We start from the raw sequence: 17,650 nt of genomic DNA, 5'->3' as shown, positions 1-17,650 counted from the left end.
CTGTGTTTTTGTCTGTGTGTGTGTGTGCATTAGTGTATGTGTGTGTGTATGTATGTGTTCGTCTATCTGTCTGTCTGTCTGTGTATCCACGCATCCCAACAGGACCAGCTGATTTCATGAATTTCATATGACAAACCATGTGTCATCCATACACTCTCAAATACATACACACATATACAAAGTAGGTATATAAACCCCTCCTTCAGGAGAGTTCATCATTTCTGCCTCTGTGAGAATGATGCTGCCCCTCTGTGGTTGCATGTTGCCACTGCTACCAGGGAAAAGTTATTTTTGTACATTTTTAAAGAGAGACCTGTTAATCATTCTGCTGTTCATTCAGTGCACACTGATATAGTTTGCTTCCTGGTCTCCTGAAGCCCCGCCTACTATGTGACTTCCTGTCAGAATACAGGAAGCAGGGTTCAGTGTTTTTCTGCTCACCAACAGGCACTGAGATTCACCTTTCTGCTCTGAGAGAAAACTGGACTAAATCACAACTCACACTGAGAAGAGAAAGATACTGCCTTTACAACTACAGGAGGATATACTGTCAATTACAGAGACTTTAACTCACTGCTGACCAAATCGGAATACGTTTTAAACACTTTCACCCCAAATTAAACTTTGGACTTTAGTTCCCGAGGAGAGTGTGACTGGGTGAGAAAATGGCGTCCAGCTCGTCTCTCCCAGAGGAGGATCTCTCCTGTCCTGTGTGCTGTGACATCTTTAAAGATCCTGTCCTCCTGTCATGTAGCCACAGCTTCTGTAAAACCTGTCTGCAGGAATACTGGAAGGAAAAGAAAGAAAGAGTTTGTCCAGTTTGCAGAAGAAAATCATCAAAGGATTCCCCTCCCCTCAGCCTGGCTCTGAAGAACCTGTGTGAGTCCTTCTTACAGGAGAGACGTCAGAGAGCTTCAGCAGGGTCTGAGGTGCTCTGCAGTCTGCACAGTGAGAAACTCAAGCTCTACTGTCTGGATGATAAACAGCCAGTGTGTTTGGTGTGTCGGGACTCTAAACTACACTCCAACCACAGATTCAGTCCCATAGATGAAGCTGCACAGGATTACAAGGTATGATAACTAACTACAAGATTTATGATCAACTTTACCTACATACCCATATACCTTACAGATAAACAATAAGAAGTATACGTATATGCTGTATTTATTGTTAGGAATCATATTCCATCATTCTGTCAACTTTGTTTATATATTTGAATGTTTTTTGTTTTTGATGAAGCATTGTTTCTGAAAACTTGTTTTGTTTCATCCCAGGAGGAACTCCAGCCTGCTCTGAAGTCCTTACAGGAGAAGCTGAAGATCTTTAAGAAAGTTAAACAAACCTGTAATCAAACAGCAAATCACATTAAGGTAAAAATATGTATTATAAAAAAAACATGAAACTGTTTTTACATTGAAAACTCTGACCAGTTAAACCTTTGTATGGACCCCCATGTCTCCAGATCCAGACCCAGCACACAGAGAGGCAGATTAAGGAGGAGTTTAAGAAGCTTCACCAGTTTCTACAAGAAGAAGAGGAGGCCAGGATAGCTGCACTGAGGAAGGAGGAGAAGCAGAAGAGTCAGATGATGAAGGAGAAGATTGAGGGTCTGAACAGAGAGATATCAACACTTTCACACACAATCAGAGCCATAGAGGAGGAGCTGAGAGCTGAAGACATCTCATTCCTGCAGGTCAGGACTGATCTTCCTTAGTTCATATGGAATGGCTGGTTGGGTTTGTTTAAGAGTGTCTAACTTCATCTTCTGTATCTCCACAGAACTACAAGGACACAGTGAAACGGTAAGTGACCTGCCTCCTGTCTCTCTTCTCTGTGCTTGTGAACCCAACCCCACAGCAGCTCTGACTCCAGATTGTTATTCCAGAGCTCAGTCCACTCTGCCGAAGCCACAGCTGGTCTCAGGAGCGCTGATAGACGTGGCCAAACACCTGGGAAACTTTACCTTCCGAGTCTGGGAGAAGATGCAGGACATTGTCACATACAGTGAGTTTTTGATCAAGTAATCATCTTCATATTTAATATTTTACCTGCATTAACCTGCATTACTGATCATGATCTGTCTTCTATGATCATGATCATACCTGTACATAACATAACACTACAGTACAGGCTGCAAACTGAACATGACCATTGTTACTTAATGTATTGTATTAATCTACCACATCTCACACCAATACCAGCCTGATATGTTGAATACAGCATGATCAATGCATGTAGCAAAACAATGACATCCACATACATGATATGTACAGTCATTATTACTGGGTTTGTCATGGTGTCAACTCTTGGTGGGTGAGGGTGTAAACATCAAACACTGCATCAACACAAACCTGATCTCTCTCCTCAGCTCCTGTGACTCTGGACCCCAACACTGCCCACCCACACCTCATCCTGTCTGAGGATCTGACCAGTGTGAGACTCAGTCAGGAGAGACAGCAGCTTCCTGACAACCCAGAGAGGATTGATGACTATAGATCGGTCCTGGGCTCTGAGGGCTTTATCTCAGGGACACACAGCTGGGATGTTGAGGTTGGAGACAGTACACTCTGGGAACTGGGTGTGGTGGTCCAGAGGAAGGAACGCATAAAGGATGGACGCTGGGGATTCAGGTTCTTTGTTGGTAAATACATGGTAGTAACCTCATCAGGTCCAGACACTGATCTCACAGTGAGACAGAAACCCCAGAGGATCAGAGTGCAGCTGGACTGGGACAGAGGAAAGTTGTCATTCTCTGACCCTGATAGAAACACACACCTACACACATTCACACACACCTTCACGGAGAGAGTGTTTCCATACATTGTTAATTGCTGCACCCTCCACCCTCTGAGGATCTTACCAGTGAAGGCCTCTGTAACAGTAGAACAGCACAGTCATTAGAGCTGGTTCCACCTCTATCTGGAACAGTAGAACACCACATTGGGTGTGTTTACAACCTTCCTGTCATGAAGGAAAACAACCTCTAACATGAGCATCCAGGTACAAAGAACAAAGATCAACAGTTCCTAATGAATTAGTTTGGTGTTTTCATGTATTACAGTGTTTGAATCAGAAGTCACTTAACCTTGCAGAACGATATATATATAACGCCTGTTTATGCTGTAATGTCCATTTACTCGATGACAAAAGCATTTTGTATTTTTTTCTACAAATATTTGCCAAATCAAATGCTTACAGACTGTACTTAATTGTGATACATGTGTACTGTTGAACATGAATTTTATCTGTACTAAGCTTTGGTTTCTTTGTGAGCTCATAACAAATTATAATCTATTAAATTATGTGATAGTTTACACTGTTGTTCATTTATCACCTTCTCCTGTGTTTGATTTATACAGTTCACAGTTTTACCACTAGAGGGAGAAAGAGAACAGCAGATTGTTCCACCAGTTGACTCTTTCAACCTTGTCAAACCAGTTTAGACACAGTACAACTCTTTACTGTTTATCAAGCATCACATTCCAAACTCTGAAGGGTGGGCATGTTCAAATAACTTCATTACAATACAGAAAATCACAACAATGGAAATCAGCAGTATAAAATCACATGATCAAATGTAGAGATGAGGACACATATCAACAGCTGGTGATCAGGGGAGGGTGGGGACAGGAGGGAGTATGTCCTAAAACAGCTGTCCTCTACACCCAGACTCCACTGTCCTCTACACCCAGACTCCACTGTCTTCTACACCCAGACTCCACTGGAGGACCATGATGGAGGGGGGACTGGGGTCTGGTAGAAGGACTAGACTCAGAGGGCAGGGTGGAGCTAGCAGCTCCTTGTAGCAGGTGTTTAGCTTCAGCTAGGTGGTTCAGCTGCAGACAGGTCCCAGGTTGTGAGTAGGATGTTCCCTGTGCCCCTGCCTCATCCTGAGGTTGTGCCGCCCTCCTCCCGGACGACCGAGGCTGTTCCTGCCGAGGAGTCTCGGCACCTGCCTCCGGTACCCAGCCCTGTGCCCCAGCCTCGTTCCTGCCCTTTGCCCCTGCCTCGTTCCTGCCCTGTGCCCCTGCCTCGTTCCTGCCCTTTGCCCCTGCCTCAGTCCTGCCCTTTGCCCCTGCCTCGGCCCGAGGTTTTGCCGCCCAGCGCTAGGTCAACTGAGGACTTCTGGCTGCCGCCTGCCACTGTGCCCGCGCTCCCATGCGCCCCCGTGCCCACGCTCCCAGGCGCCACCGTGCCGCCCCAGAGGAGTCCTGGCTGCTTCGTAGGTTATGCACGGCCTCTCCATCGTCTCCAGTGCCCAGCCTGCCCCCGGGTGGTTACCCGGACCTGCGTCGACCCACTGCCCTGACTCTGAGTCGACCCCCGGACCTGCCCCGAGCCCCTGCCATTGGGACGTCTGCTGACTTGCCCCCCTGTTGTTTTGGTTTTTCCCTGCCCTATTGTCTTCACCTGCCTCGTTCAGTGGTTTGTCTCACTAGTTTCATTGTGTCTACCCGTGTGTCGTTTGGTTCTGTGTATTTAGGTTCCTGTTTTGTGTCCAGACTTTGTCTTGTCCTTACCCCTGTTATATGAGTAACCTTTCTGTGTCCCTGGCTTTTTTCAAGAATAAACCCTGTGTTTCGACATGGCTGCGTACTCCCTTGCATTTGGGTCGTACCCCACCACTCATCATGACACATTTAACACTCAGCTGTAACATACATGAGAAGACAGCAGTGAGCAGGTGTGCTGAGGTGAGGTCCAGGTCTCCTCCAGGTGTCACCACCATGGTGGCAGTGACCATCTTCATACCAGCCTTGTGGCTCACCAGCCAGGCAGTGTTGGTGGCCAAGCCTCATGGACCACTTAGCAGCCATCTGAAACAGGGAGAGAGGAGGGGGGAGATGGGGGGAGAGAGGAGGGGGAGATGCGGGATGGAAAGAAAAGACAGATGAGATGTGGACAGGAGGGAGAATGGGGATAGGAGGGATCAAGGAGGAAGAGAGAGGAGGGAGAGATGATGGAGAGAGATAAGATAATTGGACAAAGGACGGAGACCGAATGGAATGGGAGGGAGGGGAGAGACCCACCAGTCATGTTGAAGCTCATTTCTGCTTCTTGAACATTATGCAACATGGAGCAGAGTTCAGTGTTTCTCTGCTCACCAACAGATTCTGAGATTCACCGTTTTGTTCTGAGAGAAAATTAGACTCATTCACAACTCACCCTAAGAAGAAAGATCAATATTGCATTTACACAAAAACAGGCGGATATAATGTCATTTATAGAGACTTTAACTCACTGCTGACCAAATCGGAATACGTTTTAAACACTTTCACCCTAAATTAAACTTTGGACTTAAGTTCCACAGAAGGGTGTGACTGGGTGAGAAAATGGCGTCCAGCTCGTCTCTCCCAGAGGAGGATCTCTCCTGTCCTGTGTGCTGTGACATCTTTAACGATCCTGTCCTCCTGTCATGTAGCCACAGCTTCTGTAAGGACTGCCTGCAGCAATACTGGAAGCAGAATGAATCACGGGAATGTCCACTCTCTAGGAGAAGATCTTCTAAAGAAAAGCCACCATGTAACTTGGCTCTGAAGAACCTGTGTGAGTCCTTCTTACAGGAGAGACGTCAGAGAGCTTCAGCAGGGTCTGAGGTGCTCTGCAGTGTGCACAGTGAGAAACTCAAGCTCTACTGTCTGGAGGATAAACCGCCAGTGTGTTCGGTGTATCGGGACTCTAAACTACACTTCAACCACAGATTCAGACCCATTGATGAAGCTGCACAGGATCACAAGGTACGAATAGTAAGAACAAGATGTATGGTTTGTATATATGATGTATATGAAATATACTTTGTTAGGATCAGGATCGTTATATCATAGATATATGTCTTACTGTATGTGGAGTATCATATTCCATCATTTCGTCTAAACTTTGATTCTTCTACTAGGTTTGGTCGGACAGACACATCTCAGAACCAAGTCAAATTAGAGGACAAAACACTTTTCTTTCAACCACGTTTTGTTTCATTCCAGGAGGAACTCCAGCCTGCTCTGAAGTCCTTACAGGAGAAGCTGAAGTTCTTTCACAAAGTTAAACAAACCTGTCATCAAACAGCAGAGCACATTAAAGTAAAATAGTTTATTTATCAAATAATACAACACGGTTTTAATGTAAGACAAATGTCACCTAAACCTCTGTATGAACCGCCATGTCTGCAGATCCAGACCCGGCAAACAGAGAGGCAGATTAAGGAGGAGTTTAAGAAGCTTCACAAGTTTCTACAAGAGGAAGAAGAGGCCAGGATAGATTCACTGAGGAAGGAGGAGAAGCAGAAGAGTCAGATGATGAAGGAGAAGATTGAGGGGCTGAGCAGAGAGATATCAACACTTTCACACACAATCAGAGCCATAGAGGAGGAGCTGAGGGCTGAAGACATCTCATTCCTGCAGGTCAGGACTGATCTCTCCAAGTTAATATGGAATGGCTGGCTGGGTGTGTTTATGAGTGTCTAACTTCATCTTCTGCATCTCCACAGAATTACAAAGACACAGTGAAAAGGTAAGTGACCTGCCTCCTGTCTTTCTCTTCTCAGTGGTTATGAACCCAACCCCACAGCAGCTCTGACTCCAGAATGTTCTTCCAGAGCCCAGTCCACTCTGCCGGATCCACAGCTGGTCTCAGGAGCGCTGATAGACGTGGCAAAACACCTGGGCAACATAACCTTCAGAGTCTGGGAGACGATTGTGACATACAGTGAGTGTTTGATCACGTTATCATATTAATATAAAATATTGTACTTACATTATCCTGCATTACTGATCACAATCTGTCTTCTATGATCATGATCATACTCGTCCATAAACAATCCATGACACTACAGTACAGGCTACAAACTGAACATTGTTACTTAATGTTCTTTATCTCACACCAATACCAGCCTCATATGTTGAATACAGCATTGATCAACGCATGTAGAAAAACAATGACTTCCACATACATGATATGTACAGTCATCACTACTGGGTTTGTCACGGTGTCAACTCCTGGTGGGTGAGGGTGTAAACATCAAACACTGCATCAACACAAACCTGATGTCTCTCCTCAGCTCCTGTGACTCTGGACCCCAACACTGCCGACCCACACCTCATCCTGTCTGAAGATCTGACCAGTGTGACATACAGTCAGGAGAGACAGCAGCTTCCTGACAACCCAAAGAAGTTTGATTACTACGGATGGGTCCTGGGCTCTGAGGGCTTTAACTCAGGGACACACAGCTGGGATGTTGAGGTTGGAGACAGTACAGTCTGGTACCTGGGTGTGGTAGCAGAGTCTGTCCAGAGGAAGGGGGTCTTATGGGGTGGAGACTGGGGGATCTGGTTCTACCATGGTGAATACAAAGCAAGATCTTCATCAGCTCTGTTAACTGCTCTTACAGTGAGACAGAAACCTCAGAGGATCAGATTACAGCTGGACTATGAGAGAGGAAAGCTGTTATTCTTTGACCCTGATAGAAACGCACACCTACACACATTCACACACACCTTCATTGAGAGAGTGTTTCCTTACATTGGTAATCGATGCATTCTGCACTCTCTGAGGATCTTACCAGTGAGGGAGGGAGAGAAGAGACAGATAAGAGGGGGAGAGGATGGAGAGAGGGACGAGAGGGGGAGAAGGAAGAGAGAAAACAGAAAAAGGAGGAAAAGGAGAAGGAGAGAGGAAGGACAGATGAGTGAGAGAGTGGAGTAAGAGGATGAATAGAGGAAGGAAAGTGGGGAGAGAGGAGGGAGGGAGAGAGAAGAGGGATAGTAGGGAAAGAGGCAGAGGGGGTAGAAAGGACAAAGAGACATGAGGGAGAGGGGTGAGAGATAGTGGAGAGAGCAGAGAGAGATAACATAGTGGGAGACAGAGGAGGGAGACATAGAAGGAGTTGAGGAGCCAATATCACACCAATAACCCTAACCCAGGCAAAAGGGGCGGAGTCAGGCAGCGGCAAATCAGCGGACACGGCTATCACCAACCCCAACCCGGAGTCCATCAATGAATAAAAGAGTGGTTCATTTAACACCCAATGAAGTGAAGAAGTAGCTCATCTGGTGGAGGGTGGCAATTGGATGTTGTATCTTATGACCAATCAGAAAAGAGATGGACTGAGCTGTCCAATAGAAACCTCCCAGTTAGATGGGGCTGGTGGAGGATATAACCTCAGCACTGAGGTGGTGAAAGCTGCACATCTCTCAGAGTACAGATGAGTCTGTCTACTAGTGCCACCCAAGACCCTGGACACTCTTCAAACTGTTGTCTTTATATCATGTATAACTTAAAATATATACTATATGTACTGTAAACAGTTCTTTTTAAATGTTTTTTTTTAATGGTTTATTATGTCAAAAGTCGGCCCAGTGGTCACGATGTCATGACAACCATTTTCTTGTTTTTGTATGTTTTCTAAAATGGCTGCCTGGTGTGTTGTGAAGTGTTGGTCTGGTGACCTGTGAACAGGGCCAGCGTGACCCAATAAACGAGCTAAACATTTGTTTAGGGCCCCGAAATTAGTTTCCCCCCCCCATTTGTTTTGGCCCCCAAAACCCTAAGGCCGGCCCTGCCTAAAAGGTTCGACTTAAAGGGAACAAAAGTGAGAGGAGAATGTATGTCTGTCCACTCGCTCCAGACTCCTCCATGACTGGAGCAGGAGAGAGAGGCTGGCTGGTATCCACTGGTGTAGGGCCAGCCTCCTCTCATTGCAGTCCAGTATTAATCACTGGGAGGAGGCTGGAGATCTGATCCTGGATCAGAAGCTGGAAACTGCTTTTACCTGTGTCAGGTGACAGGACATCTGTAACAGTTGTCATTCCGTCTGGTGGTGGAAATAACCACACTCCTTCTGCAATTCATCTGGCTGACACACACAGACACACACTTATACACAAACAGACACCTCTGTATTTTGTAAACAGAGATGAGATTGTTCAGAGACCAGGCTGTCACTCAAGTCCTCCTTTCTCTTCTGTTCAGTTCAATAAAGATTCATTGGATTCAGTACTTGAGTATTCCTGTGTTTTTGTCTGTGTGTGTGTGTGCATTAGTGTATGTGTGTGTGTATGTATGTGTTCGTCTATCTGTCTGTCTGTGTATCCACGCATCCCAACAGGACCAGGTGATTTCATGAATTTCATATGACAAACCATGTGTCATCCATACACTCTCAAATACATACACACATATACAAAGTAGGTATATAAACCCCTCCTTCAGGAGAGTTCATCATTTCTGCCTCTGTGAGAATGATGCTGCCCCTCTGTGGTTGCATGTTGCCATTGCTACCAGGGAAAAGTTATTTTTGTACATTTTTAAAGAGAGACCTGTTAATCATTCTGCTGTTCATTCAGTGCACACTGATATAGTTTGCTTCCTGGTCTCCTGAAGCCCCGCCTACTATGTGACTTCCTGTCAGAATACAGGAAGCAGGGTTCAGTGTTTTTCTGCTCACCAACAGGCACTGAGATTCACCTTTCTGCTCTGAGAGAAAACTGGACTAAATCACAACTCACACTGAGAAGAGAGAGATACTGCCTTTATAACTACAGGAGGATATACTGTCATTTACAGAGACTTTAACTCACTGCTGACTGAATCAGAGTAAGTTTTAAACACTTTGACACCAAAGTGAAAGTAAACTTCAGACTACAGCAGGAGAGTGTGACTGGGTGAGAAAATGGCATCCAGCTCGTCTCTCCCAGAGGAGGATCTCTCCTGTCCTGTGTGCTGTGACATCTTTAAAGATCCTGTCCTCCTGTCATGTAGCCACAGCTTCTGTAAAACCTGTCTGCAGGAATACTGGAAGGAAAAGAAAGAAAGAGTTTGTCCAGTTTGCAGAAGAAAATCATCAAAGGATTCCCCTCCCCTCAGCCTGGCTCTGAAGAACCTGTGTGAGTCCTTCTTACAGGAGAGACGTCAGAGAGCTTCAGCAGGGTCTGAGGTGCTCTGCAGTGTGCACAGTGAGAAACTCAAGCTCTACTGTCTGGATGATAAACAGCCAGTGTGTGTGGTGTGTAGGGACTCTAAACTACACTCCAACCACAGATTCAGACCCATAGATGAAGCTGCACAGGATTACAAGGTATGATAACTAACTACAAGATTTATGATCAACTTTACCTACATACCCATATACCTTACAGATAAACAATAAGAAGTATACGTATATGCTGTATTTATTGTTAGGAATCATATTCCATCATTCTGTCAACTTTGTTTATATATTTGAATGGTTTTTGTTTTTGATGAACCATTGTTTCTGAAAACTTGTTTTGTTTCATCCCAGGAGGAACTCCAGCCTGCTCTGAAGTCCTTACAGGAGAAGCTGAAGATCTTTAAGAAAGTTAAACAAACCTGTGATCAAACAGCAAATCACATTAAGGTAAAAATATGTATTATAAAAAAAACATGAAACTGTTTTTACATTGAAAACTCTGACCAGTTAAACCTCTGTATGGACTCCCATGTCTCCAGATCCAGACCCAGCACACAGAGAGACAGATTAACGAGGAGTTTAAGAAGCTTCACCAGTTTCTACAAGAAGAAGAGGAGGCCAGGATAGCTGCACTGAGGAAGGAGGAGAAGCAGAAGAGTCAGATGATGAAGGAGAAGATTGAGGGTCTGAACAGAGAGATATCAACACTTTCACACACAATCAGAGCCATAGAGGAGGAGCTGAGAGCTGAAGACATCTCATTCCTGCAGGTCAGGACTGATCTTCCTTAGTTCATATGGAATGGCTGGTTGGGTTTGTTTATGAGTGTCTAACTTCATCTTCTGTATCTCCACAGAACTACAAGGACACAGTGAAAAGGTAAGTGACCTGCCTCCTGTCTCTCTCTTCTCTGTGCTTGTGAACCCAACCCCACAGCAGCTCTGACTCCAGAATGTTCTTCCAGAGCTCAGTCCACTCTGCCGGATCCACAGCTGGTCTCAGGAGCGCTGATAGACGTGGCCAAACACCTGGGCAACCTGACCTTCCGAGTCTGGGAGAAGATGCAGGACATTGTCACATACAGTGAGTTTTTGATCAAGTAATCATCTTCATATTTAATATTTTACCTGCATTAACCTGCATTACTGATCATGATCTGTCTTCTATGATCATGATCATACCTGTACATAACATAACACTAGAGTACAGGCTGCAAACTGAACATGACCATTGTTACTTAATGTATTGTATTCATCTACCACATCTCATACCAATACCAGCCTGATATGTTGAATACAGCATGATCAATGCATGTAGCAAAACAATGACATCCACATACATGATATGTACAGTCATTATTACTGGGTTTGTCATGGTGTCAACTCTTGGTGGGTGAGGGTGTAAACATCAAACACTGCATCAACACAAACCTGATCTCTCTCCTCAGCTCCTGTGACTCTGGACCCCAACACTGCCCACCCACACCTCATCCTGTCTGAAGATCTGACCAGTGTGAGACTCAGTCAGGAGAGACAGCAGCTTCCTGACAACCCAGAGAGGATTGATGACTATAGATCGGTCCTGGGCTCTGAGGGCTTTATCTCAGGGACACACAGCTGGGATGTTGAGGTTGGAGACAGTACACTCTGGGAACTGGGTGTGGTGGTCCAGAGGAAGGAACGCATAAAGGATAGACGCTGGGGATTCTGGTTCTATGATGGTGAATACACAGCAGTATCCTCATCAAGTCCAGACACTGATCTCACAGTGAGACAGAAAGCCCAGAGGATCAGAGTGCAGCTGGACTGGGACAGAGGAAAGCTGTCATTCTCTGACCCTGATAGAAACATACACCTACACACATTCACACACACCTTCACTGAGACAGTGTTTCCATACATACATAATGGCTGCACTCTGCACCCTCTGAGGATCTTACCAGTGAAGGCCTCTGTAACAGTAGAACAGCACAGTCATTAGAGCTGGTACCACCTCTATCTGGAACAGTAGAACACCACATTGGGTGTGTTTACAACCTTCCTGTCATGAGGAAAACAACCTCTAACATGAGCATCCAGGTACATAGAACAAAGATCAACAGCTCTGAATGAATTAGTTTGGTGTTTTCATGTATTACAGTGTTTGAATCAGAAGTCACTTAACCTTGCAGAACGATATATATATAACGCCTGTTTATGCTGTAATGTCCATTTACTCGATGACAAAAGCATTTAGTATATTTTTCTACAAATATTTGCCAAATCAAATGCTTACAGACTGTACTTAATTGTGATACATGTGTACTGTTGAACATGAATGTTGACTGTACTAAGCTTTGGTTTCTTTGTGAGCTCATAAAAAATTATAATCTATTAAACTATGTGATAGTTTACACTGTTGTTCATTTATCACCTTCTCCTGTGTTTGATTTATACAGTTCACTGTTTTACCACTAGAGGGAGAAAGAGAACAGCAGATTGTTCCACCAGTTGACTCTTTCAACCTTGTCAAACCAGTTTAGACACAGTACAACTCTTTACTGTTTATCAAGCATCACATTCCAAACTCTGAAGGGTGGGCATGTTCAAATAACTTCATTACAATACAGAAAATCACAACAATGGAAATCAGCAGTATAAAATCACATGATCAAATGTAGAGATGAGGACACATATCAACAGCTGGTGATCAGGGGAGGGTGGGGACAGGAGGGAGTATGTCCTAAAACAGCTGCTGTCCTCTACACCCAGACTCCACTGTCCTCTACACCCAGACTCCACTGGAGGACCATGATGGAGGGGGGACTGGGGGATGTAGAGAGACTAGACTCAGAGGGCAGGGTGGAGCTAGCAGCTCCTTGTAGCAGGTGTTTAGCTTCAGCTTGGTGGTTCAGCTGCAGACAGGTCCCAGGTTGTGAGTAGGATGTTCCCTGTGCCCCTGCCTCATCCTGAGGTTGTGCCGCCCTGCTCCCAGACGACCAAGGCTGTTCCTGCAGAGGAGTCTCGGCCCCTTCCTCCGGTACCCAGCCCTGTGCCCCTGCCTCGTTCCTGCCCAGTGCCCCTGCCTCGTTCCTGCCCTATGCCCCAGCCTCATTCCTGCCCAGTGCCCCAGCCTCGTTCCTGCCCTTTGCCCCTGCCTCGTTCCTGCCCTGTGCCCCAGCCTCGTTCCTGCCCTGTGCCCCAGCCTCATTCCTGCCCTTTGCCCCTGCCTCGTTCCTGCCCTGTGCCCCAGCCTCGTTCCTGCCCAGCGCCCCAGCCTCGTTCCTGTCCAGTGCCCCAGCCTCGTTCCTGCCCTGTGCCCCAGCCTCGTTCCTGCCCTGTGCCCCAGCCTCGGCCTTGCCCTTTGCCCCTGCCTCAGTCCTGCCCTGAGCCCCTGCCCCGCCCCGAGGTTTTGCCGCCCAGCGCTAGGTCAACTGAGGACTTCTGGCTGCCGACTGCCACTGTGCCCGCGCTCCCATGCGCCCCCGTGCCCACGCTCCCAGGCGCCACCGTGCCGCCCCAGAGGAGTCCTGGCTGCTTCGTAGGTTATGCACGGCCTCTCCATCGTCTCCAGTGCCCAGCCTGCCCCCGGGTGGTTACCCGGACCTGCGTCGACCCACTGCCCTGACTCTGAGTCGACCCCCGGACCTGCCCCGAGCCCCTGCCATTGGGACGTCTGCTGACTTGCCCCCCTGTTGTTTTGGTTTTTCCCTGCCCTATTGTCTTCACCTGCCTCGTTCAGTGGTTTGTCTCACTAGTTTCATTGTGTCTACCCGTGTGTCGTTTGGTTCTGTGCATTTAGGTTCCTGTTTTGTGTCCAGACTTTGTCTTGTCCTTACCCCTGTTATGTGAGTAACCTTTCTGTGTCCCTGGCTTTTTTCAAGAATAAACCCTGTGTTTCGACATGGCTGCGTACTGCCTTGCATTTGGGTCGTACCCCACCACTCATCATGACACATTTAACACTCAGCTGTAACATACATGAGAAGACAGCAGTGAGCAGGTGTGCTGAGGTGAGGTCCAGGTCTCCTCCAGGTGTCACCACCATGGTGGCAGTGACCATCTTCATACCAGCCTTGTGGCTCACCAGCCAGGCAGTGTTGGTGGCCAAGCCTCATGGACCACTTAGCAGCCATCTGAAACAGGGAGAGAGGAGGGGGGAGATGGGGGGAGAGAGGAGGGGGAGATGCGGGATGGAAAGAAAAGACAGATGAGATGTGGACAGGAGGGAGAATGGGGATAGGAGGGATCAAGGAGGAAGAGAGAGGAGGGAGAGATGATGGAGAGAGATAAGATAATTGGACAAAGGACGGAGACCGAATGGAATGGGAGGGAGGGGAGAGACCCACCAGTCATGTTGAAGCTCATTTCTGCTTCTTGAACATTATGCAACATACACCAACAGTACAAGTGGTGTTGATGAACTTCTCTTGAGGAGAATGAGATTTTCTTGTCAGTCAGTCTGCAGTTACTAAAATACACACTGATACAGTTTACTTCCTGGTCTCCTGAAGCCCCGCCTACTACGTGACTCACCTGTCAGAACACAAGGAGCAGAGTTCAGTGTTTCTCTGCTCACCAACAGATTCTGAGATTCACCGTTTTGTTCTGAGAGAAAATTAGACTCATTCACAACTCACCCTAAGAAGAAAGATCAATATTGCATTTACACAAAAACAGGCGGATATAATGTCATTTATAGAGACTTTAACTCACTGCTGACCAAATCGGAATACGTTTTAAACACTTTCACCCTAAATTAAACTTTGGACTTAAGTTCCACAGAAGGGTGTGACTGGGTGAGAAAATGGCGTCCAGCTCGTCTCTCCCAGAGGAGGATCTCTCCTGTCCTGTGTGCTGTGACATCTTTAACGATCCTGTCCTCCTGTCATGTAGCCACAGCTTCTGTAAGGACTGCCTGCAGCAATACTGGAAGCAGAATGAATCACGGGAATGTCCACTCTCTAGGAGAAGATCTTCTAAAGAAAAGCCACCATGTAACTTGGCTCTGAAGAACCTGTGTGAGTCCTTCTTACAGGAGAGACGTCAGAGAGCTTCAGCAGGGTCTGAGGTGCTCTGCAGTGTGCACAGTGAGAAACTCAAGCTCTACTGTCTGGAGGATAAACCGCCAGTGTGTTCGGTGTATCGGGACTCTAAACTACACTTCAACCACAGATTCAGACCCATTGATGAAGCTGCACAGGATCACAAGGTACGAATAGTAAGAACAAGATGTATGGTTTGTATATATGATGTATATGAAATATACTTTGTTAGGATCAGGATCGTTATATCATAGATATATGTCTTACTGTATGTGGAGTATCATATTCCATCATTTCGTCTAAACTTTGATTCTTCTACTAGGTTTGGTCGGACAGACACATCTCAGAACCAAGTCAAATTAGAGGACAAAACACTTTTCTTTCAACCACGTTTTGTTTCATTCCAGGAGGAACTCCAGCCTGCTCTGAAGTCCTTACAGGAGAAGCTGAAGTTCTTTCACAAAGTTAAACAAACCTGTCATCAAACAGCAGAGCACATTAAAGTAAAATAGTTTATTTATCAAATAATACAACACGGTTTTAATGTAAGACAAATGTCACCTAAACCTCTGTATGAACCGCCATGTCTGCAGATCCAGACCCGGCAAACAGAGAGGCAGATTAAGGAGGAGTTTAAGAAGCTTCACAAGTTTCTACAAGAGGAAGAAGAGGCCAGGATAGATTCACTGAGGAAGGAGGAGAAGCAGAAGAGTCAGATGATGAAGGAGAAGATTGAGGGGCTGAGCAGAGAGATATCAACACTTTCACACACAATCAGAGCCATAGAGGAGGAGCTGAGGGCTGAAGACATCTCATTCCTGCAGGTCAGGACTGATCTCTCCAAGTTAATATGGAATGGCTGGCTGGGTGTGTTTATGAGTGTCTAACTTCATCTTCTGCATCTCCACAGAATTACAAAGACACAGTGAAAAGGTAAGTGACCTGCCTCCTGTCTTTCTCTTCTCAGTGGTTATGAACCCAACCCCACAGCAGCTCTGACTCCAGAATGTTCTTCCAGAGCCCAGTCCACTCTGCCGGATCCACAGCTGGTCTCAGGAGCGCTGATAGACGTGGCAAAACACCTGGGCAACATAACCTTCAGAGTCTGGGAGACGATTGTGACATACAGTGAGTGTTTGATCACGTTATCATATTAATATAAAATATTGTACTTACATTATCCTGCATTACTGATCACAATCTGTCTTCTATGATCATGATCATACTCGTCCATAAACAATCCATGACACTACAGTACAGGCTACAAACTGAACATTGTTACTTAATGTTCTTGATCTCACACCAATACCAGCCTCATATGTTGAATACAGCATTGATCAACGCATGTAGAAAAACAATGACTTCCACATACATGATATGTACAGTCATCACTACTGGGTTTGTCACGGTGTCAACTCCTGGTGGGTGAGGGTGTAAACATCAAACACTGCATCAACACAAACCTGATGTCTCTCCTCAGCTCCTGTGACTCTGGACCCCAACACTTCCCACCCACACCTCATCCTGTCTGAAGATCTGACCAGTGTGACATACAGTCAGGAGAGACAGCAGCTTCCTGACAACCCAGAGAGGTTTGATTTTAATGTGTTGATCCTGGGCTCTGAGGGCTTTAACTCAGGGACACACAGATGGGATGTTGAGGTTGGAGATAGTACACACTGGTCACTGGGTGTGTTAACAGAGTCTGTCCAGAGGAAGGGAGTCTTATGGGGTGGATACTGGGGAATCAGGTTCTACCATGGTGAATACACAGCAATATCCTCACCAGGTCCAGTCACCGTTCTCACAGTGAGACAGAAACTCCAGAGGATCAGAGTACAGCTAGATTGGGACAGTGGTAAGCTGTCATTCTCTGACCCTGATAGAAATACACTCCTACACACAATCGCACACACCTTCACTGAGAGAGTGGTTCCATTCATTTGTAATCGCTGCACTCTCCACCCTCTGAGGATCTTACCAGTGAAGGCCTCTGTAACAGTAGAACAGCACAGTCATTAGAGCTTGTACCAGCTCTACCTATAATGATTTTTGACTAAGGAAAGTAAGGATATCCAGGTTCATGTTTCCATGGAAACTAGGCTTATTGTTTACACGGGCACCTACAGTATCTCTTACTGTTTGAAGTAGCGAAGTCATGATCTCTTGCAATGTATTATACTGTATTATACTTATCATGTGTTATTCTTATTAAACACACTTGTTCCACTAGTACACCAGCACTTAAGATTGATTGCTGGATCAGATGTTGGCTTGCTCTTGTTGGTTAGTTGTAATTGATTTAACTATTTGTACTGGCTGTGAATTATATTATAGTTGCTTGCTTTCTCCTGGTACACTCTAGCACTCTCGAGGATCATGTTGTTTAATTGTAATTCATGTATCTACATGCTCTTCTGGTTCTATTTCAGTTTGAATACCCACTGAACTTGTGCACACTTGGCTTTTAGCGTACTAAATTACTCTCCCCAAAATATGATGTGACTCATAATGATTGTAGATGTTATTAATTATACATGTTATTAATTATACATTGCGGGTGCTAGTATAAAAAAATGAATTACTGCTCAGTCATATGACTCGGGGAGTCATATGGCTGAGCGGTGAGGGAGTCGGGCTAGTAATCAGAAGGTTACCGGATTGATTCCCCGCCGTGCCAAAATGACGTTGTGTCCTATGGCAAGGCA

The 17,650-nt window shown here is 45.9% G+C and overlaps 4 protein-coding genes across 4 annotated transcripts; all 4 read left to right on the top strand.

Moving 5' to 3' along the window:
* The first annotated feature begins 421 nt into the window (after positions 1–421).
* Positions 422–3,330, top strand: LOC124469929 (E3 ubiquitin-protein ligase TRIM35-like). The gene is made up of 6 exons (XM_047023479.1): positions 422–1,070; positions 1,275–1,370; positions 1,463–1,693; positions 1,780–1,802; positions 1,886–2,004; positions 2,369–3,330. The coding sequence occupies exons 1-6, from the start codon at positions 666–668 to the stop codon at positions 2,899–2,901; spliced, it is 1,407 nt and encodes a 468-aa protein (XP_046879435.1). The 5' UTR covers positions 422–665; the 3' UTR covers positions 2,902–3,330.
* A 1,810-nt stretch (positions 3,331–5,140) lies between these two features.
* LOC124470024 (E3 ubiquitin-protein ligase TRIM35-like) lies at positions 5,141–8,459 on the top strand. Its single transcript, XM_047023683.1, has 7 exons — positions 5,141–5,738; positions 5,979–6,074; positions 6,165–6,395; positions 6,482–6,504; positions 6,590–6,699; positions 7,052–7,624; positions 8,449–8,459. The coding sequence occupies exons 1-7, from the start codon at positions 5,334–5,336 to the stop codon at positions 8,457–8,459; spliced, it is 1,449 nt and encodes a 482-aa protein (XP_046879639.1). The 5' UTR covers positions 5,141–5,333.
* Positions 8,460–9,410: 951 nt separating this feature from the next.
* On the top strand, positions 9,411–17,554 carry LOC124469931 (nuclear factor 7, ovary-like). Its single transcript, XM_047023481.1, has 7 exons — positions 9,411–9,643; positions 14,687–15,109; positions 15,350–15,445; positions 15,536–15,766; positions 15,853–15,875; positions 15,961–16,070; positions 16,423–17,554. Exons 2-7 carry the CDS (start codon positions 14,705–14,707, stop codon positions 16,962–16,964), a joined length of 1,407 nt encoding a protein of 468 aa, XP_046879437.1. The 5' UTR covers positions 9,411–9,643; positions 14,687–14,704; the 3' UTR covers positions 16,965–17,554.
* Positions 9,636–12,327, top strand: LOC124469928 (E3 ubiquitin-protein ligase TRIM35-like). Its single transcript, XM_047023478.1, has 6 exons — positions 9,636–10,066; positions 10,271–10,366; positions 10,459–10,689; positions 10,776–10,798; positions 10,884–11,002; positions 11,367–12,327. Exons 1-6 carry the CDS (start codon positions 9,662–9,664, stop codon positions 11,897–11,899), a joined length of 1,407 nt encoding a protein of 468 aa, XP_046879434.1. The 5' UTR covers positions 9,636–9,661; the 3' UTR covers positions 11,900–12,327.
* Positions 17,555–17,650: the final 96 nt, after the last annotated feature.

The sequence above is a fragment of the Hypomesus transpacificus genome, chromosome 8 (genome assembly GCF_021917145.1).
Source record: "Hypomesus transpacificus isolate Combined female chromosome 8, fHypTra1, whole genome shotgun sequence".
NCBI lineage: Eukaryota > Metazoa > Chordata > Actinopteri > Osmeriformes > Osmeridae > Hypomesus > Hypomesus transpacificus.
This window is presented reverse-complemented; position numbering and strand designations above follow the sequence as displayed.